A 26,567-nucleotide genomic window follows, 5' to 3' on the forward strand; every position below is an offset into this window, starting at 1 on the left:
GTGAAGGCCTGACTCAAACAATTAGTAACTAATCAATTAAAAAAAATTTTTTAAGTTATTCATTTTTACCGCCCCCAGAAGAAAATCCCCAGTGGGCTAGTACAAAGGCTCACTGTGGTTAAGAGCACTTACTGCTCTTCCAGATGGTTTGGGTTCAATTTTCTGCACTCATATGGCTACTCTTAACCATTGTAACTCCACTTCCAGGGAATCCACACATGCACGCAAAAACACTCATACACATAAAATGGAAAAAAATTTACATAAAGGGAAAATGTAAAATGATTCTCCCAGTAAAAGAACAGAACCACCCATAAAACAAACAATAGGTTAAGTGATAGGAATATTTATTTATTTATTTGTTGGTTGGTTGGTTGGTTTTTTTGAGGCAGGGTTTCTCTGTGTTGCCTTGGCTGTCCTGCTGGAATTCACCACCACCTAGCTTGGAACTCAATTTTTTAATTAAAACTCATTTTTTTAAAAATTTATTTATTTGTTATGGATACAACATTCTGTCTGTGTGTATGCCTGTAGGCTAGAAGAGGACACCAGACCTCATTACAGATGGTCGTGAGCCATCATGTGGTTGCTGGAATCGAACTCAGGTCCTTTGGAAGAACAGGCAATGCTCTTAACCGCTGAGCCATCTCTCCAACTCCCAATTAAAACTCATTTTTAAATTAAAAACAAAAACAGATTTACTGCAGTTGAAATAGTTTGAATAATAATATGGAAACCATAAGAGGATTGACAAGGTTAAAGTTATCATAGTAGTATAAAACATCTTTAAAGAGAAAAAAAAAAAGCAACATCACCACCACCAAAACAAAACCCACACAAGAAAGAAACAATATACTATCTGGATTTTTTGCTTTTCTATTTATCTGTGTATAAGATATCTTTCTGGGGGGTAAAAAGACAGCTTTCTGAAGGCTACATAATACACAACTTCAAAACATTTCATTTTTATTAGTGTGTATGTGTGATGTTTTGTGGGTATAATGTGAATATACGTATCACGTGAGTATGTGTATATAATGTGCATGTGTGTACGTATAGGATGTGACTGTATATAATGTGTGTGATCTTACGTATGTGTGTGTATGGTGCGTGCACAAAGGCACATGCATGGAGGTCAGGACCACACTCTCCTTCCACAGTGAAGGATTGAACTTAGCTCACCCACTGACATGGCAAGTACTTTACCCTTCCAGCCCTGGGTATTATTTTTAATACGACGTACTGATAGCTGTAACTCACATACACAGATCCTCGATCTATTCCAGGAGTGCTAGTGCTGCTGAGATGAAAGCTTGAGAATTGCCATTCTGTGAATGAGCTCCCAGGTCCTTTGATCAGGAAAGATCAGGGGACCTTAGGTAAAGGTGGATGCCTATGTGTGGTCACCACAGGCCAAGGGAAGCAGGGAAAGCAAGACCACGAATACTGCTAACACTGCCCTCAACAACTCTATTCTTAAACATCAATAGTTTCAAGATTGAGAAACTGGGTTTACATGGGGGGGGGGGGGGTTGTCTTACCTGGGGGAGGGGAGAAAGAAATGTCTCATCTACATATGAGAACAGCGAGTTCCGCCCTCTAGTGGCAGAACGCGGAAACACAGGACATCTATCAAAAGCTTCTAAATTCCATACTGAATGAAAAGTACCCTTCCCTCTTGCACATCAAAAGTAAAGGTGGTTATGTGGCTATCACCCCATCCCCCTGCCAATCCTAGCAAATGCAGTAATATAAGCAACCCTCTTGTAAGTCTCCAGAACACAGAGATGGCACACAAAATCATAGGCACACAACAAACGTCTGTGCTAGAACACGTGGAATTATTCAAATCACATGTGCGCCACCACCACCTGGCCTTTTTTCATAAATGTTTTTTTCCTTTATAAGAGCTGCCATGAGCTGAGCGGTGGTGATGCTCGCCTTTAATCCCAGCACTCAGAAGGCAGAGGCAGGTGGATCTCTGAGTTCGAAGTCAGCCTGGTCTACAAAGCAAATTCCAGGACAGCCAGAGCTGCTACAGAGAGAAACCTGACTGACCTCTGTACAGGATATACCTACAGATCGAACAATCACGTCACTGTTGAAGTTACTAACTATTCTTGCAGTCCCCAGCATTAGCCAGCGGACAACCACCAACTTACATTTCATTTTGGGGATCACAATAGGCCTTCTCGATGTCCTCCATGGCCCGGAAGTCAATCCAAACATTATCTATGAATACCTGCCACCGGTAGGGCAGATGGAAGTGGCTCTTGTCGCAGTTGCCTACAATGACAGAGAAGGGTTTATAGTGAAGGGTTGGGGTTTCTAACCAATTCAACTTCGCTGTTCAACTTCAGTTGACCGCTGACTTCCTGTCAAGGCCGGCCTGTCCTACCAGCCAGGCATTTCCCATCATCCCCTCACTCAAGTTGGTCCCGGCTTGGCCAAGTCCTGGCGTGTGCCACACTCCCAGCAGGACTACAGGATCTTTCAGGAACCGCAACTCACTCTGCTGGCAGCCCTTATAGAGATGGTCCTGACAGATTTCCTTTGGGCCACGATCATCAGTAGGTGATGCAGCACTTGTGATGTAGAACAGGTCATCTGCAAAACAAAAGAGGATGCCTGGATGCCAAAAATGAGGATACTTGGCCTCCCTGAGAAAAACATCAGAAATGGGGTCCATATTCACATCCACCCTGGATTCCTGGGCTGCCCCTAAGAGTCTGCACAGCCCTCTGTAGAATGACACAGGCCACTAAGGCCCTAGGGACTCCTGGCTAGGAAATGACTGCAATTCTGAGGCCGGAGACTCAATGCCATGGTATTGTGTTTGTCCTTCCCTGTGCCCTCCAGCCTTAGGAGTCTCTTCCCTCTGTGACTTGCACTCAGCAGTCTGAGGCCATCCTTGAGGGCTCACTGACTGGGCTCACTGAGGCACGGGCAGAGTTCTTACCAGGGATCTCAACTCTGTGGCTTGAGGAAAGCGGAGGTGACAGAGGCAGCCTGCTGGCCTGTGCAGGGGCGGTGATCTCCTCGGGCATAGCCGAGATCTGGTTTCTCAGACTCTGCACTCCAGAGCACACGGCTTCTTTTCTTCCCGAGACTGCTGCTTTTACCCCAAAGCCGGTGGTGTTACTTTCAGAGTTGTTAGGAGTTTCATTCAGAATTTGACTAGAGCTATTTGGTACATTATGGGTCGATTTAATGGGCCAGGGTGTGTTTCCTCCGTATTTACCACCCAGGAACGCCATGTCTTGACCACTGTCGGGGATTCTGCCAGCGGTGTGCAGATCCTGAGGGTTAGCTGGACTCTTCTGACGGCTGCTAGGTAATGTTACTTCTCCCAGACCATTGACTGTGCCTAGAATTTCTTCCAAAGTCACTCCGCCAGCATAACTACCCAAGAAAGGGACCTTCTGGACGTCTTGAGCCCCACTCTTGCCCTTGACATCCACGTGGTGTCCAGAAGGCTTGCTCGTTTTCACGGCCATGGCTTCACGTGTTTGTGTCACATCAAGATGGAAGCCGCCGGTGGCTTGACTTGGGGATGAATCAAAAGGATTCCTAGAAAAGAAGCCATTCAGGTCCCCATTCTCTGAAAACTTCAGGCTTGCTCCCATTTGACCGGCGGGAGTCTTGGATGAACCGGCCGAAAGCTGGGCACAGTCGTGAGTTCCCAGGAACTTGAACTTCTCAGTGACATCTGCAGACACATCCTCCATGGAGTCCTTACAGCTGGTGACATCCGGGCTAGGTGGACCAGACTCCGGAGGCGAAACAGGCGGGACAAGTTCTAGACTGTTCTGAAAGAACCGGTCTCTGCTTTTGCTTCTGCCTCTGGCCCCGCCTCTGCGGTGGGAATGGGGAGCTGGAAAGAGAAAGAACCCAAAGAGAAGTTGAACCTCAGGTCCTACCTCGTCCAGGTCTCTTTTGCTCGAGCAGCCTTGTGAGCTGAGTTTCCTAACTGGAGGCTACAAATCTTAAGATGGAGCTGGAATCCCGGCAGAGTAGGAGTCTGTGGCTAAGATGAGGATCCCACACTCTTCCGGTCTCTCCTGGGACTCAATGAGTCCCCCCAGTCCCCAAGAGCCTGTCTCTAGACCCTAGTCCTCAGTTAAATTTCATTACTACAGTGAATGAAAGTGGAACTGGAGCAAATCGGAGAAGAATTTCTACAACGCACAGAGATTCCATTCATTGTGAATACCTGAATGAGCGTTCCTAACACTGAACCCAAACAGAAAAGGGACACAGACTCAGGTTACGGTTTCATCTAAATTACAAACCTTCCAGGCTTCTTCCTCTAGGTTTCCCTAAAGTCCAAACTTATCTGTAGTCAAAACTGAAGGCAGACATGGTGGCTCATGCCTATAATCCCAGTGCTTGGGAGGCTGAGGTGGGTGGGAGTTCAGACGAGGCTATATAGCAAGTTCTCAGCCAGCCTACTGCACATGTATATTGAAGAAAAAAGAAAAGAAAAAGCTGAAGCCTGTAGCACGAATTCTAATTGGTCTACTTGGAGTCAGCTATGAGGGGACGAAAGCTGAAGGATCAGAGAAACAGAGCGGCAGCCACTGAGTTCTTCTAGCAATGCTCAGACCAAAAGGGCGATCCTTCCTCAGACTCCCTCCTCAGACTGTATCCTCAGACTGCATTGAGCTCCTGTCTCCTCCCGCCTTATACTCTCTCTGACCAGCGATATCCCTTACTGTCTCCACCTCCCAAGCACTGGGATTTAGCTCTGTTTCTCTTTTAGACCGGATTAATTTAGTGTAGCCCAGGGTCGCCTTGAACTCACAGAGATCCGTCTGCCTCTGTCTCCCGAGTACAGGGATTAAAGGTGTGCGCCACCACTGCCTGGCCTCTATGGTTAACTAGCGGCTTAGCTCTACACTCTGATCCTGCAGGCAAACTTTATTTGTAATAGCATAGACAGAATAAAATACCACTCTAAAAGTCAAATTGATGGAGCCGTGCCTTCTTTCTAGAAAAGTGATAGTGCACATCTCCTGGAAGCAGAGACTATAGAAGGAGTGACCCAGAGTGCGAAGTCCGGGTGTGGGCTGTACACCCATGATGTCTGCTGTGGAAAGGGACTTGAAAGGTGGGAGTGTGTGCTTCTGAGGAGCATGCGTGTACTGTCCTGGTAGAGGAAAGGGGACAACGGTTGCATAGCTAAAGCAAACCTCCTCCTCTCATGATGGCCAACTCCACAGGGGAACTCGAAGTGACAGTAAATACCAATCTCTCCCCCCAACAGTGAACGCACATGGAACACACCAAAACCTGCCTCTGCAGACACCCGCTGCTCAGAGCCCTGGAGTGCAGAAGACAAGGGTGCGTGTGGAGTCAGAGCGCGCGTGCCATGCTCAGCTCGGAAACATGGCTCTGGACTCCGGCTTCACAGTACTGTCCGGTGTCTAAGCATGACGCAATAAAAGCTTAACGTTGCTTTCTTTTTTTGGTTTTGGCTTTTTGACACAGGGTTTCTCTGTGTAATCGAGCCCTGGATATCCTATCCTGGAACTTACTCTGTATGCATCAAGCATACAGCGATTCACCTGCCTCTGCCTCACAGTGCTGGGATTAAAGACATACACCAAGTCCAGCTGCCTAACAATTTTTTTCTTTTTTTAAAAAATGTATGTGCATTGGTGTATTTAAAAATATGTGTACATGGTGCTTGCATGTATTCCAGATCTTGGAATTACGGACAGTTGTGAGCTGCCAAGTGCGTGCAGGAACTGAACCCGAGTGCCCTAGAAGAGCAGTCAGTGCCATCTCTTCAGCCCCTGATTAACCATTTCTAAGCATCTGTTTTCTTATGTTTAAGTGAGGTTAATAAATAATAAACCTGCCACATTGTTCATAGTTTTGCTGTGAGGAAGAACAATGAAGTCTTCTGGGGGAAAGTCTCCTGTAAACCATAAACCATTGCCAAACACAAGGAAATGCAGCTTTTCACCATGTCCGTCTAGCATCTCGGAGTCAGTCAGGTACCCCATCTGCTTCATAGACTTCACCTCCTCCTGTATCTTTTATAAAGACAAGGAGCAGGAGGGCTCGTTTGGTAGAAGTGCCTGCCACCAAGCCTGAATAACCTGGGTTTAATCTGAGTTCTCTCCAGAACGCCTGTTTAAGTTGCCCTCTGACCTTCATACGTGCAGCTATACACACCCAAATAATACAGTCGTGATGGCTAATGTCCTGTCAGTCTGACACAGCTGGAGTCTCCGGAGGAGGGAGCTCAACTGAGAAGATCCAGCTGCAGGGCGTTTTCCTACTTAATGACTGATGAGGGAGAGCCCAGCCTATGGTGAGTAATGCCATCCCTGGGCTGACGGTTCTGGGTTCTATAAGAAAGCAGGCTGAAGGCAGGTGTGGTGGTGCACACCTTTATCTCAGCACGTGGGAGGGAGAGGCAGGAGGATCTCCTAGTTCCAGGCCAGCCTGGTCTACAGAGCAAGTTCTACAACAGCCAGGGCGACACAGAGAAACCCTGTATCAAAAACCACCTGAGTTGATGTCCCAGGACCCACAAAACAGAAGAACTGACTCCTGAAATTTACCCTCTGACTTCAGCATGAAATAAGTAAGCAACTGCAATTAAAAATTGTATGTGTGCGTGTTTGTATGCACACACAGAGAAGAGGCTAAACATCTGGAACAAAGTTAATAGTTGCTGAATCTCAAAACTTTCATTCTCATTTAAAAAAAAAGAAGGCTTCAAGGAAAAAAAATAAACATTTTTGAGCCAGGCGGTGGTAGCGCTCGCCTTTAATCCCAGCACTCGGGAGGCAGAGGCAGGTGGGTCTCTAAGAGTTCGAGGCCAGCCTGGTCTACAAGAGCTAGTTCCAGGACAGACTCCAAAGCTACAGATAAACCCCGTCTCGGGAGGGAAAAAACGAACAAACAAACAAACAAATAAATAAGATAAACATTTTGTTAAACTATTTGGTTTTGAAACAAGATCTCTATGTAGTCCTGGCTGTCCTGAAACTCTAGGTAGACCAGACCAGCCTCGAAATCAAAGATCTGCCTGCCCCTGCCTCCTAAGTGCTGGCATTAAAGAAGTGTGTGGGTGTACACACTCACATAAACACAAACAAAACACAGACACACACGAGCGCCTGACAATAATAACTTATTTAAAATCAGGGGCTGTGATAGCTACGTGTAAATCATTATCAATTGTATTAAAGTGGTGCACGCATATGGGAAAGGTGTTTAAGGGAAAACAAGCAGGTTTTTGTGCAGTGAAGCTGAGATTTTACAGGTAGATTTCTTTCCTTCTAAGTTCTGCTTATTTGGAAGTTCGCACAATTGAAAAAGGCAAAGGACACACCTCTCATGGCAGGGGGGTTCCTCCGAGAATGCTTGTTGTTGCAGATGTCCTGGATGTTCTGGACCACATCAGAACTCAGCCCGTGCTCCTTCATGATGGCCAACACCTTCCTGTCCATCAGGTTATGAGACCTGAGGCAGTTGAGATAACTGCAGTTGCCCCGGGTGAAGTGCTCACAGATGTGGAGTCTCTCGCACGGTTGCGGCTGCCCACAGATCTGTTTCCGGCCCTCTCCTTTGTAACTTTTGCATATCTACCGAGGGGAGAAGAACAATGAGCAAGAACACCTCGAATCTGCCACACCTGTCAAATGCATAAGCCCCCTTCCGGTAAAAAGCAGAAAAACAATGGCCACACAGCCCACCTCTTCTTGGATTCAATGGGTGACATATTTGGGGATAGGAGAGATCTGCAGGCTAGTTAACGATGACAGCGTGCTTGGTGGTACATAGCTGTAGCCCAGCTCTCAGGAGGCTGGGGCAAGGAGGATTACCAAACTCATTGCAAAACCCTGCATTTAAAAGAAATATAAACCGGGCAGTAGTGGCGCATGCCTTTAATCCCAACACTCAGGAGGCAGAGGCAGGTGGCTCTCTGTGGGTTCGAGGCCAGCCTGATCTACAAGAGCTAGTTCCAGGACAGCCTCCAAAGCTACAGAGAAACCCTGTCTCAAAAAACCTAAAAGAGAGAAAGAAAAGAACTATAAGGGAAAAATAGTGATGACTTTGATAATTCTTGGAGGAATCAAACTCAAATGGCAAGCTATGCACAGGACATCATAAAGGATACCCTTCCCAAGGAGAAAGTCTAGTTTGGATTCTGACTTCTATGGTTGAAAAGACATGTGTGTCTTACCTGCAACTTTGGGATTCTGTCATTTGGTCTCTGAGAGCCAGAAGAACATCTTTTCAAATATGTGAGGGAGTGGGTGTAGAGACAGCAGGAGGAGAAGGAAAAAGAGAAGCAGACAGAGGAGATGGAGGCTGGGCCTCACTATGTAGCCCTAGTTGGCCTGGAACTTCCATGTACACCAGACTGGCCTCAAACTCTTAAGAGGTTCACCTGCCTCTGCCTGCCAGGTACTGGGATTAAAGGTGCACACACCCTTTCCCCATTCATAACAGCAACAAAATTACATTTTGTAGTAGCAATGAAATAATTTTTTTATGGTTAGGGGTCACCTCAACATGAGGAACTGTATTAAAGGGTCGCAGCGTTAGGAAGGCTGAGAATCACTCACTGCTCTGTACGCATTTGCACACACAGCTCTACGGGATGGAATTCCCACTAAAGACAGAGATGCTGCAACCGAAACCAGGCCAACGGGTGCAGGGCTGAGAGACAGCCCTCGAAGAAGCCGGGTGGCCTGGCAGCAGAGCGACCTCAGGGACCCAGCAATCCCCTAGTTTTTGTTTGCTTTTCCACAGTGAAGCAGAGTAAATAACAAATACAAGGCTGTCTTGTTGAGGCAAGTATTTGAACCACTGGATGAGGAACCCAGGATGATTCGTGACAAACCTGAACTCGCAGGCATTTGGAAGTTGAAAATGGTCTAAAAGGCTGTGTAAACTGGCTCTGCCCGGCTTGCTGGGAGGAGTCTGACTCCAGGAATAGCAATAGAGCCACATGGGTAGCCTCTAACACCAGATGAGTTCATATGACCGCTATAGACTCTGAGTCTGGACCACAGCTCCCCAAGTGTGCTGTCTGGACCATAAGCACCTGGACAGACATTAGAAATGCAAATCTAGGAACTGGGCTGTAGCTCAGTTGGTCACGTGTTTCCCTGCTATACACATGACCCTGGGTTCAAACCCCAGGAGCAGAGTTACACGAAGCATGTCTATAATATGAACACACAAGAAGTGGAGAGAGGAGGTTTGTTTGAGGTCAGCCTGGGCAACATACAGTGATCTTATCTCTAAGAAAACAAAATAATGGTCAGGTGAGGAAGTGTACTCCTTAATCCCAGCACTAGGGAGACAGAGGCAGGTGGATCTCCGGGAGTTCAAGCTACTTAAGTGAGAACTAAGACCCTGTCTCAAAAAATTACATATCCAAGAGCAAGGGCGCATAGTACACTGCCTATAATCCTAGCACATAGCAGCTAAGCCGTGAGAGTCAGGAGTTCAAGACTAGCCTAGGCTAGACAGCTGAATGAGTTTCAGGACACTTTGAGCTACTAGAGGACAACTTGGGGGAGTCAGTACTCTCCGTCTATCATGTGGGTGCCAGGGACTGAACTCAGATCATTAGGCTTGGAGACAAGTTCTTTTATCCACTGAACCATCTTACTGTTCAACAGCTAATTTTTTTAGGGTAGGGAAGTGTGTCTTGTCCACTACTTTATTCAGTATTTAACAGAATACCTGATACATACTGGGTTTTTGTTTGTTTGTTTGTTTTAAATATTTATTCATTTATTATGAATTCAATATCTGCCTACACGTGTGTCTGCAGGCCAGAGAGGGCACCAGATCTCATTACAGATGGTTGTGAGCCACCATATGGTTGCTGGGAATTGAACTCAAGACCTTTGGAAGAGCAGGCAATGCTCTTAACCACTGAGCCATCTCTCCAGCCCCCTACATACTGGGTTTTGTTTTTGTTTTTTCGAGACAGGGTTTCTTTGTAGCTTTGGAGCCTGTCATGGAACCAGATTGGCCTCAAACTCACAGAGATCCGCCTGCCTCTGCTCCCAAGTGCACCACGACCCAGTTTGTTTTTGTTTTTTGAGAAAAGGTTTCTCTGTGTAGCCCTGGTTTGTAGACGGAGGCTGCTTGTTCGTTTGCTGGCTGCCCAGACCCGAAATAATCACACTGAAACTATATTAATTGCAACACTGTTTGGCCAATGACTCTAGTGTATGCCTAGCTAGGTTTACATCTTAAATTAACCCATTTCTATGCATCTGTGTAACACCACGTGGTTCCGCGTCTGTCTCCCTGAATCTGCCTGCTTTCTCCTCCATCTGCGTGGAATTCCCATCCGGGCTGCAAAGCAGCTTCTTTATTAACCAATAGTGTTCGCAGCATACAGAGGGGAATCCCATATCACTGGCTAACCCGGAACTCACTTTGTAGACCAGGCTGGAACTCACAGAAATCTGCCTGGCACTTCTGTATCTTAAATCACAGAGGCGATGATGCCAGAAGGGTCTGGAACTCTGTCCAAGGTCACCGTGGTGGTGAAAGGCGGGTGATGAATGATGTTAAAGGGACTGGGATTATCTAGGGAAGAGGGGAAAGGAAGGAAGAGGGGAGAGAGAAAATAGATAGATATGGGGCAAAGCACCCTACGTACTTAAAGAATTGTTGGGGATTGTGGACCCTCAGACCCTGAATTTCCTGTGACCTCCTGCCTGCCTCAGTAAAACAACTTGTTTTCCTAAGCTTGCAGCTGCCCTGAGCAAACAACTTGTCTTGCAGCTGCTCTGAGCACCAGATCCTCAGAGGTTCCTGATGTCCGGGGAGTGGTTTCTGGGGGGCTTGCAACTGAGAGTAAGGGTGTGGAAGGAGACCCTATATAAGAAGCCCAGGAACACAATAAAAGGGGCATTCTTGGCATTACCCATGTCTCTGTGTGTCTGTGTTTCAATATCCAGCCCCTTGCCCAACTCGCACAAACCGTGTAGCGCGTGGCGCATAGAGCAGGCATGGCGCGTAGAGCAGGCATAGCGCTACGAAGAACTCTAGAGCTGTGGCAGGGAAAAGTAGGTCCTCCCCAAAGAATTATCAAATTCATCGCCATTTTCCCCCTACGCGTCTTTTCTTTTCAATGTAACACTCTCGCACAATAGCTGCTGAAGTTCAGCAGCCACCTCAAAAAAAAAAAAAAAAAAAAAAAAATCACCCGTTGAACCAAGTTTTTAAATTCCCCAAATGGTTGAATCCTCGAGGACTCTCCACTGGCTCTCTTGTTAATCCAACAGGAAAAACTGGATTCCAGCCTTCTGTGCGGCTTCTGCAGCTCTCCTACCCTTCTTCCCGTGTTCCTTTGCCTTCCTCTCGGTGCCAGGCTGGCACTGACTCTGTATTGTGAACACTCGGAAGGATTCTCACGAGGGTTATTCTCTCTCAGACCTTGAGCAACATCTAGTGACCCCCCACTCCGTAGGCCGATGCAGACGAGACGCGACTGTCCACGCTGTCTCCATCTTTCCTCCAGTCATAGAAGCGCCTCACAGTCGGTCATTCGGACAACACTAAATTTCTTGGCCTCCCTTTCAGCTACAATGACCACACGATAAGCACTGGTCATCGAGATGCGAGCAGATGTATGTTACCCATGACGTCCCGTTTCTTCAAAAGTAAACTGCTGCCTTCGGCTTCCCATCTACAGTCGCACTGAATGAAAACTGGGGACCAGTGACAAATCCCTTGTTGCTGGTGGAACGCCACATCCTGATGGCAACAGAGCCAACCCCCTAGCGTGGAACCCTAGAAGACAGCATGGAACCCTAGAAGACCCTCTGCCCGTCTATGCAGCAAGTCGGAACTGGGCAAGACCCAGAGGCAGCACACTTCTGCAACAGTCCAGACAGGACGCCTCTCAGTCTCTTCTGGCCACTCAGTCTCTGTTGCCACTTCTCAACTGACCCCTGGAGAGGGAGAGCAGCAACAGCCCACCTGTACACGTGTCAGCACGGCTGTGCTCCGGGGACTTCTCCTTATGAACTGGTGGCAGCCCAGGTTTGACCTCTGAGCTATAGAGGTCTGCTGGCCCTTGAAGAGGCTACCAAGGGGTAAAAAACTTGAAGAAAACTTCATTTTTAAAGAATTTTTTTTAATGATTTATTTAACTTTATTTTTATGTGCACTGGTAGGAAGGCGTCAGATCCCCTGGAATTGGATTTACGCAGTTGTGAACCACCATGCAGGTGCTGGGAATTGAACCCGGGTCCTCTGAAAGAGCAGTCAGTGCTCCTAACCGCTGCGTCATCTCTCTAACCCCCTAAAGTATGTTTTTTTAATCACTCGGTTTAAGGTATAACTCTCTTGTATAACAATACAACAAGTACCTCTATCTTTCCTACTTCAATCCAAAGGCCACCCTGATGTAAAGCATCAACCGATCCCTACTATGACTGCCTTCAACCCATCCTGTTCACAGTGGAATCCCTGGCACCCTAGGGGAGGAGGCATCCAGACCCAAATTTGTTGAGACAGGGTCTCAGCAGAAAGCCTTGCTTGCAGAGACAAAAAGCTAGTCTCAAACGCGTATGGATCTGCCTGCCTCTGCCTCCCAAGGCTGCTGGGATTAAGGTGTGCATCACCACGGCTGGCTTGCTCATACTACTCTTGCCTGCTACTTAAAATGAGAATCAGGACCTACCTCAGGCATGAAAAAGGGGTCGCTCTGGACCAGGAGTACTGCCAACTCCTCCTGGTTAAGCCCAGAAAGTTCATGGTTCTTCAGGACCTGGAAATTCTGTTCCGAGAGAACTTCGTGAGAGTATTTGCAAAGGTTCCTGAAAGAAAGGGGGACAGCTGTCAGTGTCTGCACTTCACAGAAGAAATGGAGGAGAAGGCAGCCACAGACACACGCGATGGATGGAGGGCTGGGAGAGGGAGGAAGGCATCTTGAGTTCCAAAGTTCCGAATGGGGAGAAGAGAGGGATTACCAAGATGATGAGGGTGGGGGCAGGCAGGGGCATTGGGAGAAGGGAATAAATAAGAAAGACCAAAGCTTGACGGCATGGATATACAAAAATGCCATAATGAAATCCATTGCTGACAGGCAGTGGTGGCGCACACCTTTAATCCTAGCTAGCACTTGGGAGGCAGAGGCAGGTGGATCTCTGCCAGTTCAAGGCCAGCCAGGTCAACAGAGCAAATTCCAGGACTGTCAGGGTTGTTACACAGAAAAACCCTGTCTTGAAAAACAAACAACAAAGAAAAAATTTAAGAGTGGATTTCAGTGGCAGAGCATCTGTTTAGCATGTGTAAGGTAGATTAAATAAAAAAAAGACTCCTTTTCACTCAGCAAAAATCAATAATGTATCCTTCAGTAATTAACATAACCAATCCTGCAGAAAAAAAAAATTTTCCAAGGTACACTGGTCCAGTCAGATGGTACAATGGGTAAAGTTAATAAAGGTTTGCCAGCAACCTGATGACCCCAGTTTGATGGCACATGAACAAATACATACTTAAAACAAAAGAAATAACAAGACTAAAGACTAAAACAAAACAAAACAAAAAAAGCAAAATCAAGGTCTCACTATATAACATCAGCTGGCCTGGAACTTGAAACACAGACCGTGCTGGTCTCAAACTCATGGTGATCTGCATACCTCTGCCTCAGAGTTTAAAAAAACAAAAAACAAAAAACATAGGGTGTGTGGCACATGATTTTCAACCCAGACCTTGAGAGGCATAGATAGGAGCTTGAAGCTAGCCTGCTCTATCTACATAGCTAGTTCCAGGCCAGCCAGGGCCACAAAAAGAGACCCTGGCTAAAAATAAACAAACAAAAACCCTAAATAAACCAGGAAGTGGCGCTCATGTCTTTAATCCCAGCATTTTGGGAGGCAGGGGCAGGCAGATCCCTATGAGTTAGAGGCCAGCCTGGGCTACAGAGTAGAGTGAGTTCCAGGACAGCTAGGGCTATTACACAGAGAAGCCCTGTCTCGAAAAGCCAAAACAAACAAAAACCCAATAAATAAAATACTAATGATGCTGACAAAAATAATGACATGTTTACCAAACAACTGAATCAGAAGGGGTTTATAGTTTACAAATTGATACATTCACACACACACAATCTCTGACCTTAACTGTTATAATACTTCTTTTGCACACAGCCATGAAAGAAAAAAAGAAACTGGCAAAGGAAGAGAAAACAGCGTGTTCAGAAGCCACTGCCCACCAAGAAGCCTGCAGAAGGACTGATGGCCAACAGCCCTGGCCGCCCTGCCAGAGTTTGGTTCCAGTACCCCCACCAGATGGCTCACTCTTAGAATCTCTACTGTGTTTTACTTTGGAACCAATGGCGATAATTTACATGTCCTTTACAACATAAACTATTAACACAATGATTCACGATGATGTCGAATCCTAGTCAAAAACCCTTAATGAGCTTGACTACTTTTGTACACCCACGTTATTCAGAGTGTCTCAATTTCTGTAAAATAGCACATAATTCTGTTACCTCTATAAACGATACTACGTATTACCGGTGTAGTAACTGCACCAAAATATCTGGGTCTCAAGCAGAAACTAGCAGCTGGTTTACCCAGGGCTTATTCCAATTTTTATTTGTAACTAAAACTTTTCCTTTAATAATTGTCTTTCATTTCTAAATATTAAATATTACCTGTTCCACTACCATTTTTCAGTTGCTTATTCCTGGTAAACAGAAACGCAAAATGATTTTGTGGAAACTGGTGGGCTTTCACAAACATACACATCCAGATGGAAATCATTCTTTAAGAATTAGTCTTGCCAGGTGGTGGTGGCACACGCCTTTAATCCCACCATTTGGGAGGCAGAGCAAGAGAATCGCTGTGAGTTTGAGGCCAGCGTGGTCTACAAAGCGAGTTCCAGGACAGCCAGGGCTACACAGAGAAACCCTGTGGAAGGAAGGAAGGAAGGAAGGAAGGAAGGAAGGAAGGAAGGAAGGAAGGAAGGAAAAAAATTAGTCTTTAAAAGTCATTCACATGGGCTAGAGAGACCGCTCAATCAGTGAAGTGCGTGCATGTCTTGCATTCATGACAATCTGAGTTCAATTCCCAGAACATACATTAAAAAAAAAAAACTACACCTGGTAGCTTGTGTGCAATTCCAGCACTGGAGATGTGCACACAAGGCTGATCCATCCCTAGGGTTCACTAGTCAGCTAACTCAGTCCCTTGATGCATTATAACACAAGGACAAAACCTGTCTCAACACATAAGGAGGACGGACAGCTCCTGAGGAAATGATGCCCTACACAAGCATATGTGTGCATGTGTGTGTACACACACAGGGTCACCAACAGCAATGTTAGTAAGCCTTCAGATGTACCAAAACCTTTAAAAAAAATTTACAGACCCAACCCTGTTGGCCACTACCCGAGTCCTTGAACTCCAGCCAACCCTCCCAAGCACTTTCCTTCAAAGAAAGGTGAAGGGCTGGTGCTACCCCCTCAAACCCCCACACACCCCCGTCCTAGCCATTTTCCCAGACACTCCCTTCCCTTAGTTTCCCCACTGCTAACCTTGGCTTCCAGGGTGTTTCTGGCGCTCCTTGATAAGGGTGACCTGGCTCAGCTAACTTTTGGCTTCTGCTCTGTGGTTTCAGATAATTGCCCCCACCAGCCTCCACCCACCAAGAACCCTCAGCATCTGGGCAGAAACTCCACCTTATCGCCCATTCCCTGAGGCCACGGAGAGGATCTGAGGGGGCTGCTAAGCAGAAGAGTTTTTGAAGGTAATCCCTCCCGTGCCCCTCAGAGTTTCCTTACCTTACTCTCGTCTCACTGTTCCCTTAGCCATTCCCATTAAGGGTCTTGTTACAGATGCCAGTATAACCTAGCTGCCCAGGGCCAGCGCAGTGGCTCAGCGGGTAAAGCCACCCACTCAGACACAGACAGACAGGTTCCACCTCCTGACTCTGAGAGAATGACAACTGTTAAGTCAAAAAGAGTAAGGAATCCTGGCTTTTCTTTTGGGTCCAGCCCAGACATCCTGACCAGCGGCATGCCAATGTGGGTCCCTCTGCTTGAACGCCCACTCAAGACATGGATGTCTAAAAAAAGAGTCGAGTTGGGCTGGCTGCTGTTCCTGATGCTGTCCTTCTGATGGCTCCAGTTTTACTCTTCGTTTCTATCCCCCCCCCCCCAACCTCTGGTCTCCACCGCCAACAGTGCTTCCATCTGCTGCATATATGACTAGTCTGGATGTGGCTAACGCCCCAACCCCAGCAAGCCCTGATGTTTCTATTTCCCCACAGGCTCCAGGCATTCCCTCAGCTGCTTCTTACAGGGTTTTTTGGCTTTTTTTTTTTTGTAAAGATTTATTTATTATGTACAATGATCTGCCTGCATGTATCCCTGCAGGCCAGAAGAGGGCACCAGATCTCATTATAGATGGTAGTGAGCCACCATGTAGTTGCTGAGAATTGAACTTAGGACCTCTGGAAGAGCAACCATCTCTTCAGACCCTCTTACAGGTTTCAAATCTTCGTCCTCATTCCGGTACACTGATCAGCCACAAAGGTGGGGCAGTTTGTACTTGCTGTCTATCTGAGGAAATACAGAAATTAACATCTGCCACAAGTTTTCTGCCTGGGAGCTTAGCAATTACAATAACCCTAATGTGGGCAACTAAGGCCCAATAAACTGAACCCTCAAGAGTGAAGCAGGTAAGAGGAAGACCAGGTCCTTGAACTCAGCCGTCAAAAACAAGAGGGGGCGGGGGAAGTCCTATAATCCGCGAACCTGAACACAGGTAGCTCAGAAACTTGCAAATGAAAAATGTGGGATGTTTGCAGCCATCGTTCGTCATTCCTAACAGGAAAACTGGGTGCAGAATAAAAGTGGAGAGAGAAGGTCAAAAAGAATAAAGCACAGTAGGGCGAACACCGATTGTGGAGGTTTGCTGGGAACTGACAGGCGCAGTTCCTGGTCTAATTAGAGCTAAGGCTGAAGCCTCTTTCGGCACCGTTCCGCCCTACTTCCGGGCCCTACTTCCGGAGCCTGACACCCAGCCGAAAGCCAGGGACTGGTGTCAGAGTCTCCCAGTGCCCCTCCGACCAGAGTCGACAGGGAGGTTGTCAGAAACGCAACGTCTGGGTCCCATCCCAGATCTGCTAGTTGAGTCTTCAACTTGTAGCACGGAAAAGAATCGTCTCAATCGGAGGGTTTGTCAGGCTACTGAATGGCTGGCTTCCAAGCGATCCTGGAAGTAGTCATGGTTCCCTCCCCCACAGGGGACAATGGCTCTTGCAGGAGAGGGCGATTAGAGCCTCAGGTGCCCCCAGCTCCCAGACTGAAAAAGAGCTTGTTTACAATCCTGCATGAATCGCCCCGGACAATGCAAACATTTGCAGAGTGCGCTGGCACCAGAGCAGATACACAAGAAAGCAAATGGCTCCTCCAGTCGTAAGAAATGAAGGGTAACTTTGGAAAAGGAGCAAGGACGGCCATGTCTCTAGAGGCAGGGGCATCTCTCAGACGCCAAGCTTAACCAATAAATGACCTTTTTCCTTTGCCTTCTATCCACAAAACAAAATGTTGCTTTAACCTACACTCTCCCCAGCCGAGGGGCTTGGCCTAAACAATCTAGTCCAGAAAATGCCTCTTAACCCAGGCAGCACATGACCATGCACAGAGGGCTGCAGTGAATGATCGGACCCCAGCCACACCTGGAGACTGCTGAGAGGCGCCAAGTGAGTCCAGTGTTTTCTGGGGCCAGGACTTGAGAGTTGGGCTTTTCCCAGTCAGTTCTAAGTAAGGTTCCTGACTGGGTGTTCCCGTAGGTAAACATACCAGTTGCTCAACCAAAGGTCACAGTAAAAGAAAACCTAAGAGTCTTGGGTTTTGATGGGCACTACATTGAAATATTCTTTCCTTCCTCCGGGACCCCTGTGTTCCCCTCTAACCTATAGGGCTGATCAACACAGAGATAACTGATTTGCATAGAAAACAGGAAATAGTGCACCATAATATAAGCCAGGTAGAAAAGGAACCAGGATGTGTGAGAGATGGTATCTAGGTTAGTATTCAGGCATCTGGACTGGCCTGCCCTTGGGGTCCTGACAGTACATATCACCTCCTGTGAGATCCCCTCCTGTGCACAGTCGCTCACAAGGATGGAGTCAAAGAACAGTTCAGCACAACCAAGGCTATGCAGGGAGAGAAAGAGTGGGGTTAAATGGCTGTTTCCCACAGTCGCATTACCACAACACTCTGGGGGTAAAGGGAACCCAGGCAACTGTCACAACGTGGCAGCGCCTGAGGCTGCAGCAGGAAGTGAGGTCAGAACACCCAGGCCCAGAGGGAGCTGAGAGACAGGTCTGTGACCAAGGGTAAGATAAACTGGTACCAAGTGGCTCTCTTCGGGCCTTGGAAAAATCCTCTCCCCCATGCCATGTCCAGCCTGGAGATGTAGCTCAGGGGTTACACACTTGCCTAGCATGTAGGAAGTCCTGGGTTCAATCCCTACTACAAAACAACAACAAAAACCCTCAAACGAGATCTCCATGCCTGTTTCATATCCTAACTAAATCTTTAAAAGTATAGGACTAGAGAGGCCACTCAGCGCTCTTACAGGGGACTCCAATCTGGTTCCTAGCATTCACATGGAGCAGCTCAGAACCACCAGTAACTTCAGTTTCAGGGTACCCAATACTTTCTTCTGCTCTCTCGCTCTCTCTCTCTCTCTCTCTCGCACACACGCACGCACAAAGAAACTGGCACCATTATTCTTTCCCAAGATACTTGAATGTGCAGCCAGTCTCTCCCTACTCACAAATACCTGTCATCCAAGCTGGTGGTATGCCCCCTACCCTAAACCTCTCCAGTCTCTGAGTTTCACTCCCCCTCATCCCGCATGTGCTTTTTTTCCCCCTATAAAACCAGCCATTTTGGCTCTTGTGGCCTCTTGGTCCTCAGCGACTCTCTCCACTCTTCTCTTCCTGTCTCTGTCTGCTCTTCTCTGGGTTCAGTCTGGAAATCCAGCTGCCTAGGGCTGTTCTCTCCCTCGTGTTCTTACAGTAAACCTCCTCCTCCTCAACCACACCTAGGAGCAGTCCCGTCCTCATTCCTCATTCAGACAGATTTTGTCAGGACTTCCCCAGCACTTCAGAATAAACAGCCATACTGCGTTGACATCGTATTAGGGAGCACACATAAGCTAGGGATGGTTTTAAGTACGTGGGAGGATAGATATGTGAAGGTCACGTGTAAAAACTACACCTTCTGTATTACAGACTAGCGTACTGGAAGGTCCCCCAACCCAGGGACTCTGAGGGGTGACTGCATATGTTCATCATGTTCCCCATTCAGCCTGAGGGTGTGGCATCTAAACCACTAAATTCGCTTCTCTGAAATGCTAAACAATTAAAGGCTTATTAAATGGTCTATTCTCTCCAACCAGCTCAGCTTCCCTGCTCCAATTTGGTTAAAGTGATGTCTGCCTTCTAAAAGTTGGCATAGTGGCACACACCTGCAACCCCGGTACACGCCTGCAACCCCAGCACACACCTGTAACCCAGGCACACACCTGCAACCCCAGCACTCAGGAGACAGAGACAGGAGAATCAGAGGTTCAAGGTCACCCCTCACTAAACTGGAGTTTAAGGCCTGCCTGTTTCTTAGGCCTGACATGCTTGGTCTTCCAGAATCTTCTCCTCTAGACCTTGCCTAGTCCAAAGCAACTAGTCGGTAAAGATCAGATTCCTGTTTGGAAGAAAACACCATCAGGGTTAGAAAGCAAATAAATTCATGAAAAGAAAGCCAAGTTAAACTTAACAAAAGTGCTTTCTTCTTTTTCTCCACCTCAGTATAACACAAAAGCATAAAGGATGTGTGGTCAAACGGCTGTGTGGAGCCCCAATGGGCTGGCGCACAGTACTTGCACATTAAAATGCTTCTCGCTGTTTAAGATTGTTTTTTAATCATTGAAGCATTACTTACATGGAGCTTCTTAGTTCATTTTTGCAGAACATCGCCGACACTGAATGTCAAGTTTGATGGAAGTAAAAAAGCATGAAACAAATCTGAAATAGAACCGATTCCAAATTGATTCTTCTGGCGTGCACCCTGCTTGGTCACCAGGTCGCAGAAAAGAGCAAGTGTGCCTTGAAGGCCTGAGGAGGTGCGTGCCTGACGCTACAGAAGAAAGAACACCCCAGGAAGGCTCCTCCCCAGTAAATAAACCAAAACCATGTGCCACTAGCTCAGCTAAAACACAAGTTCTGAAAACACTCTGCCTGAACGGAGCAAGGCAGGCCCCAGAAAGAGGCCACACTGTGTGACGCCACTGAGAGCAAAGGGCCAGAATACATGGGGGAGGGGGGGATGGGGGAGGGAAAGAATCAGGCCTGAGGGCATTTTCTGGGGCGATGAAGTAAGTGTTCTGGATTTTGATAGCAGTAGTAGTTGCGCAACCATAAAACAAAACAAGTAAGGCAAGAATGTGCTTATTGATACGAAATTTAAAAAAATGGTTGGGGATTTAGCTCAGTGTTAGAGCACTTGCTGGCAAGGGCAAGGCCCTGGGTTCAGTCCTCAGCGTCAAAAAAGAGGGGGGGGGGATTTAACTATTAAAAAAAATCATAGCAACAGGGGCTGGAGAGATGACTCAGGGGTTCAGCTGCTCCTTCAGGAGTCTTGAGTTCAGTTCCTAGCAACCACATGGTGGTTCACAGCCATCTGTAGTAAGATCTGGTGCCCTCTTTTGGTCTGCAGGGATGCATGCAGGTAGAATGCACAATGCCATATACACAACTTTAAAAAAGAATTTAGTATCATCATCTCATAAAGCTTAAGGTAGTTCTATAGGGAAGATGTGCACAAACAATCAAAATAGTCAAAGATTATAATTTAGTGGCAAAAGAATTAAAAACAATGTCCATTTTAATAATGAGGGAAGAAAGCTTTATGCCTTAATAAAGCAGAATAGTCCCCTCTAAAATCTGAGGTCTAGGGCTGGAGAGATGGCTCAGCGGTTAAGAGCATTGCCTGCTCTTCCAAAGGTCCTGAGTTCAATTCCCAGCAACCACATGGTGGCTCACAACCATCTGAAATGAGATCTGATGCCCTCTTCTGGCCTGCAGGCAGACACACAGACAAGAATATTGTATACATAATAAATAAATAAATATTTTTAAAAAAATAATAAAAAAAAATAAAATAAAATCTGAGGTCTACAGCAAAGCTGTAAATGAAGGTCCAAATGAAACGCCTACACATAAAAATATAATATACATATGTGTATATAGTAAGTCAAGCTAAGAATCTATTGAATTTTCCCTCCTACTGTGACAAATTCTGCTCCCTAATAACCAGGACGGTTATTATGAATGTGAATTTAGAATACTCAAACTGCTCAATCTCAGAGTGGGAGACAACAGCCCTGTTTTCCAGTTCCGGTCTACCAGTTACTTCTCTCTTTAAGGTCTTCCCTTCACCCAGGGAACTGACAACCTGAAGTAGCGAAGGCATCAGACTGTATAAGCCTTTCTTTTCTTTCCCCGTGTAGAAAGAATGTAGACTCCAGAAATGTGAGCGACAATTCCATGGGCCCAAGGACCCCAAGCATGGTGTAGGCATGGAGAAGGCGGTGTTACAGGTCTGAGGTGGGCGTAATTCCTTGGTACTATGTGGCCTTTTAAAACTAGGTAGGGATACAACTTGGCAAAGACCAGAACCAAGACCCATCTGTAAAAACTCAAGGCAAAGGAGAATAGGAAAAAAAGCAGGTGAAGCATGCTGAGCAGACAAGAGCAAAGGAAGAAGGAAGAGCCATCCTTTGGGGACCTGAGAGGTTGATTTTTAAGTCCCCCTGGATGCCGATACCCATGTTAAATTCCCTGATGTAAAGGGCGCAGCACTTGCATGTAGCCGGCACACACCCTCCGTGTGTCTCCCGGAGATTGCTCACAATCCCCAACACAATGGAAATGCTACGTAAATACTTGTTCTGCGCGATTGTTTGGAGAACAATGATTCCGTTTGTCCCCCTGCATATTTTCCATCAGCAGCTGGCTGAATCTGCAAATTCAGAGTTGACAAATACCCTAACCCAATCACCTGTCGGTTTGGAGGCGTGGAAACAGGCAAAAGAATGGGACTGAGGATGTAAATGAGTACGCTTGGGCCTCTCAGGTCTCTTCATTTCATAAGAAACAATTATTTGTTATTGTGTGTGAGCACTAATGTGTAACGTGTGCGGGAGCACACGCATGCCAATGCATGTAGAAACCAGAGGACGACTTTGCAGCTTTGATCTTCTTCCTTCTTTCTGCAGATTCTGAGAATTGAATTCAGGTCATCAGGTTTGCAAGGCAAGCATTTTACCTCATGAGCCATTTCACAGGTCCCACACCCAATCTAAGTTTCAGCACTGAATACTTTAAAAGCAGGAAAGAGCCCAGGAAAAAAAAAAAAACCCACATTGACAGAAACCAGAGTCACAAAATGACCTTAAGACGATCTGTTCCAACCAGTTCAACAGAAATCACGCCTGCAAGCAGAGTAACTTGAGTTAATGGAAGATCTTGTTGCACACAGCTACTAGACAGTGGAGAAGCTAAAGAAGTCACACAAATAGGGTTGGCTTGTCACTTCTGCCAGCTACAATGTACAATGGCCTTCAGAAAAAAAAAAAAAATCGAAAGACCTCTATGCCTGTTCCATCTGATGAAGGTAAGGTTTTTATTTTAGGTTTATTTATTTTTTATCTTATCTACGAATAATTTGCCTACATGTATATATGTGCACCCCAAGCATACCTGGTGCCTGTGGAGCCAGAAGAGGGTGTCAGATACCACAAAACTGGGGATACAAATGGTTTTGAGCTGCCATGCTGATGTTGGAAACAGAACCGAAGAAGAGTAAAAAGTGCTTTTAACTGCCGAGCCACCTTTCCAGCCCCAAAATAGTATTTATAAAGTGTGATGACGTATGCCTGTACTACTAAGACGCTGAAGCAGGGGGATTTTCTTGAGTTTGAGGCCAGCTTGCACAACCTAGCAAGTCTCTGTCTTACAAAGCAAAACAAAAAAATCCACGACTGTGCCGAACTTCATGTGTTCTCTACGTCATACACGTAATCCCCTACACACAATGCACACCTATACACACATATAAAACAATAATAATAATGTTAAAATACTTTTTAAAAGGGAAGGATTTGTGGGGTGGTGGGTGGCACACACCTGTAAGCCCCACACTTGGAGGCAGAAACAGGCCTGGTCTGCAGACCTCTCAGGAGTTATGATGAAGACTAATTTAGCCATCATCTCTACGGTGCTTCTTGCATAATTAGTGTCTGTGTCACACCTGGGACTTGAATTTCAGGTTTGGGAATATCATGTCAGCAAAGCAAACAGAAATGTCCAAACTTGAGAGCCCAAACAAGGCTTCACCGCCTACCTAGGGAAGACCTGTTGCCAAGTAAAATGTATAGCCAGAAGCACTACAAAAGGGAAGGCAGGGATACCAGGTCGGGGGGATTTCTATCTATAAATAAAAGTACTACAGAGAAAGTATCGTAAGACCAGCAAAAATACAAATTACACTACAAGACACAAATATAGTACATCATGGTGGGTATTAATGGCTAGCTGGCTCCATTAGCCAGTGATTCGAGAATCACAAAGGCATGTCAGGTTTTAGAAAACAAAATTCTATAGGGAAAATATTACAAAAGAAACTTGGTTTTTGTTTTTGTTTTTGTTTTTTTTTAAAAAAAAAAAAGTTGCCTAGGCTTTGCAGAAAATCTAGGGCTGGAGAAATGGCCTGGTGGTTAAGAGCACTGGCTGCTCTTCCAGAGGACCTGAGCCACCCCACAGTGGCTCATAGCTGTCTGTGGCTACAGTTGGAGGAGGTGAAGGGTGTTTGATGCTTTCTTCCATCCTCAGAGGGTACCAGGCACAAGGAAGCAGTGAGCATGCAGGCAGAACACCCACACACATAAATACACTCTGGCCAGGTATGGTGGCGCATGCCTTTATTCCCAGCACACTCTGGAGGCAGAGGCCAGGTGCATCTTTGTCAGCCTGAGGCCTACACAAGCAAGTTCCAAGAAGAAACACTGCTCCCCCTAGAATGAGTTCTCGGGAGAGTCTATCCCTACCCAAACTTAAACAGACAAAATAATCCCTCTATTATATATAGTTTTCAAAATACAGTAATGTGCCACTTCTGAGCCAGCCTGTGAACTTAAAATGGTTGTTTCAAACCAGACAAAAATAATAACAAAACCCATGGGGCTGGAAAGGTGGCTCAGGGGTGAAGAACATCAGCTGTTCTTCCAGGACCTGGGTTCAAATCCCAGCACCCACATGGCCACTCACAACTGCCTGTAACTCCAGTTCCAAAGGACCCTAAAACCCATAGCAAACACTACTACCCATAAAATAAAAATAAAAACAAAATTTGTAAAACTAAAAATTCTAAACATGTGTGCAACAAACTGAAATGGCGGTTCTAAAAACATATTAGCTATATATCAAAGTAATTACAAATTATGTCTATATCGGTGTTTTATTCAGAAAAAACAAGTTAGACTAGTAAGGCAATCAGGAGACTTTGAATACCAAATTACCTGATAATAATAAAATAATTGTTGGGGGGCTGAGGATGGAATTGCACTGGTAAAGTGTTTTGTTAACATGCACAAGGTCCTGGGTTGAGTCTCCAGTACCTCACATACCCGCTCTGGTTGTGCCGACTATATAGTCCCAGCACTTATGTGGAGGTATGAGGACCAAAAGGTCAAGGTATCTTTGGCCAAAAGGGGAGTTCTAAACCAGCCTGGAATACAATGAGACCCTCATTTAAGGGAGGGAGAGCAAGGCTTGTTTTGCTTTGTTTTTTCAAGACAGGTTTTCTGTATGTAATTGTGGCTGTCCTGGAATTTGCTTTGTAGACCAGGCTGGCCTTGAACTTACGGAGATCCATCTACCTCTGCCTCCCACATGCTGGGATTGAAGGCATGCACCACCACCAATGCTAGAGACATTTTTTCCCTTAAAAGTGATCATTATATTAGTGAGAATACTAATAAAACATAGTCCTTATCTGCTAGAGATACTTAATACTTAGGAAGAGTCACTGGGATTCGCTTTAATGTAAACCACTGGGGCTGGGGATGGAGATAATACTTGACACAAGACAGGCCATATTTTAAAAACTGTTGAATCAAAATGATGGGTACATGGAGGCTCAGCTGTCTATCCTCTCCATTTATTTGTTTATTTACTTAGGTTTTATGTTTTGTTTTGCTTTTCGAGACAGGGCTTCTCTGTGTAACAGCTCTGGTTGTCCAAACTCACTGAGATCTGCCTGCCTCTGTCCCCCTCCCCCCACGCCAGCATTAAAGGTGTCTATCACCTATCAATATGCTGAGAACTGTAGAGAAACACTGAAACTTAAAACTAAAAGCCAACACTACAGAAGAAATTCTCAGAACACGCAAGGACAGAGAGAAGACTCACAAAGGGTTCTAACCCTGCTGCCATTCGGCACAGTGCTGGAATGTTCTTTCTTTCCTGCCTCTAACCACTTCCCTTCCTTTTTACTCGGTGATTTCTTCAGTTGCAAGCAACTTCGATGCCTTTGTGCTAAACCTAACTTCCTGTAAGTCAGAAAGGCTTTCACACTGTTGCATCATAAAACATTTAAATAAAAAATTAAATATTTGAAGCGCCTCTTCAAATATCCAATGAGCCAAATGAATTCTTGCTCCAAACAATTTAAAAAATATTACTCCATCCATTTAAAACCTTCCTCCTTTGAATGTTCTGATAAACACACACTGGAGGTAACTGAAGTTTTGATTAGTAAACGGATAATAACAAGTTTGATGATCATGCTGTTTCCAAAACAGGGCAACATTCAGTTTTTTAAAGTGTGCAAAATTCTCTACCCAGAAAAAAATAACCGAGTAGAAGTGTGGGCCTGAAGGGAAAGACCTTCAATCTCAAACTCTTGGGAGTATGACAGGAAGAACCCAAGTTCAAGGGCTATGGAACAAATTCGAGGCCAGCCCGGGCAAGTCAATCAGACTCTGGCTCGAAAAGACTTTTTAAGGTTTCAGTGGTGGGGTGCTTGCCTAGCATACAGGAGGCTCTACTATATCAATCTTCAGTACTACCACCATCTCTCTCTCTCTCTCTCTCTCTCTCTCTCTCTCTCTCTCTCTCTCACACACACACACACACACACACACACACACACACACGTTTGGAAAGAAGGTAACAGAACTATTCATTACCTCTGCAACACTCAGAAGTGCGACCCGGAAGAGGAAAGGGCAGAAGGGATGAAAAATTATATAAACTGGACAAAAGTCGAGAGTAAGGCTGGAGAGCCTGTTTGGAGGTTTGGTCCATATGACCAGGACACTGGTTCCCCAGATGCGGGAGATGGAGATGCTGGATTCATAGTACAGGCCTGCGCAGGGGAGGGAAGTGCGTTTGGAAGCTGTCTAGGAGATACGACAGAGGAACCCAAGCGAGTGATCCCACTCATGGAGAAATTTGGAAGACAAAATTCGGAAGACAGC

At 46.0% G+C, this 26,567-nt stretch overlaps 1 protein-coding gene across 1 annotated transcript in view; it reads right to left on the bottom strand.

The window, feature by feature from the left end:
* Positions 1–26,567, bottom strand: part of Zc3hav1 (zinc finger CCCH-type containing, antiviral 1) — a 46,199-nt gene that overhangs the window by 17,782 nt on the left and 1,850 nt on the right. The window contains exons 2-6 of the mRNA XM_085683832.2: positions 12,686–12,821; positions 7,352–7,604; positions 2,960–3,874; positions 2,512–2,607; positions 2,163–2,286 (exon numbers count right to left, since the gene is read on the bottom strand). Coding sequence (XP_085539958.2) covers positions 2,163–2,286; positions 2,512–2,607; positions 2,960–3,874; positions 7,352–7,604; positions 12,686–12,821 — 1,524 coding nt within the window. The remainder of the gene's footprint in view (positions 1–2,162; positions 2,287–2,511; positions 2,608–2,959; positions 3,875–7,351; positions 7,605–12,685; positions 12,822–26,567) is intronic.

This window comes from Myodes glareolus, chromosome 25 (genome assembly GCF_982192425.1).
Source record: "Myodes glareolus chromosome 25, mMyoGla1.1, whole genome shotgun sequence".
In the NCBI taxonomy this organism is placed as follows: Eukaryota; Metazoa; Chordata; class Mammalia; order Rodentia; family Cricetidae; genus Myodes; species Myodes glareolus.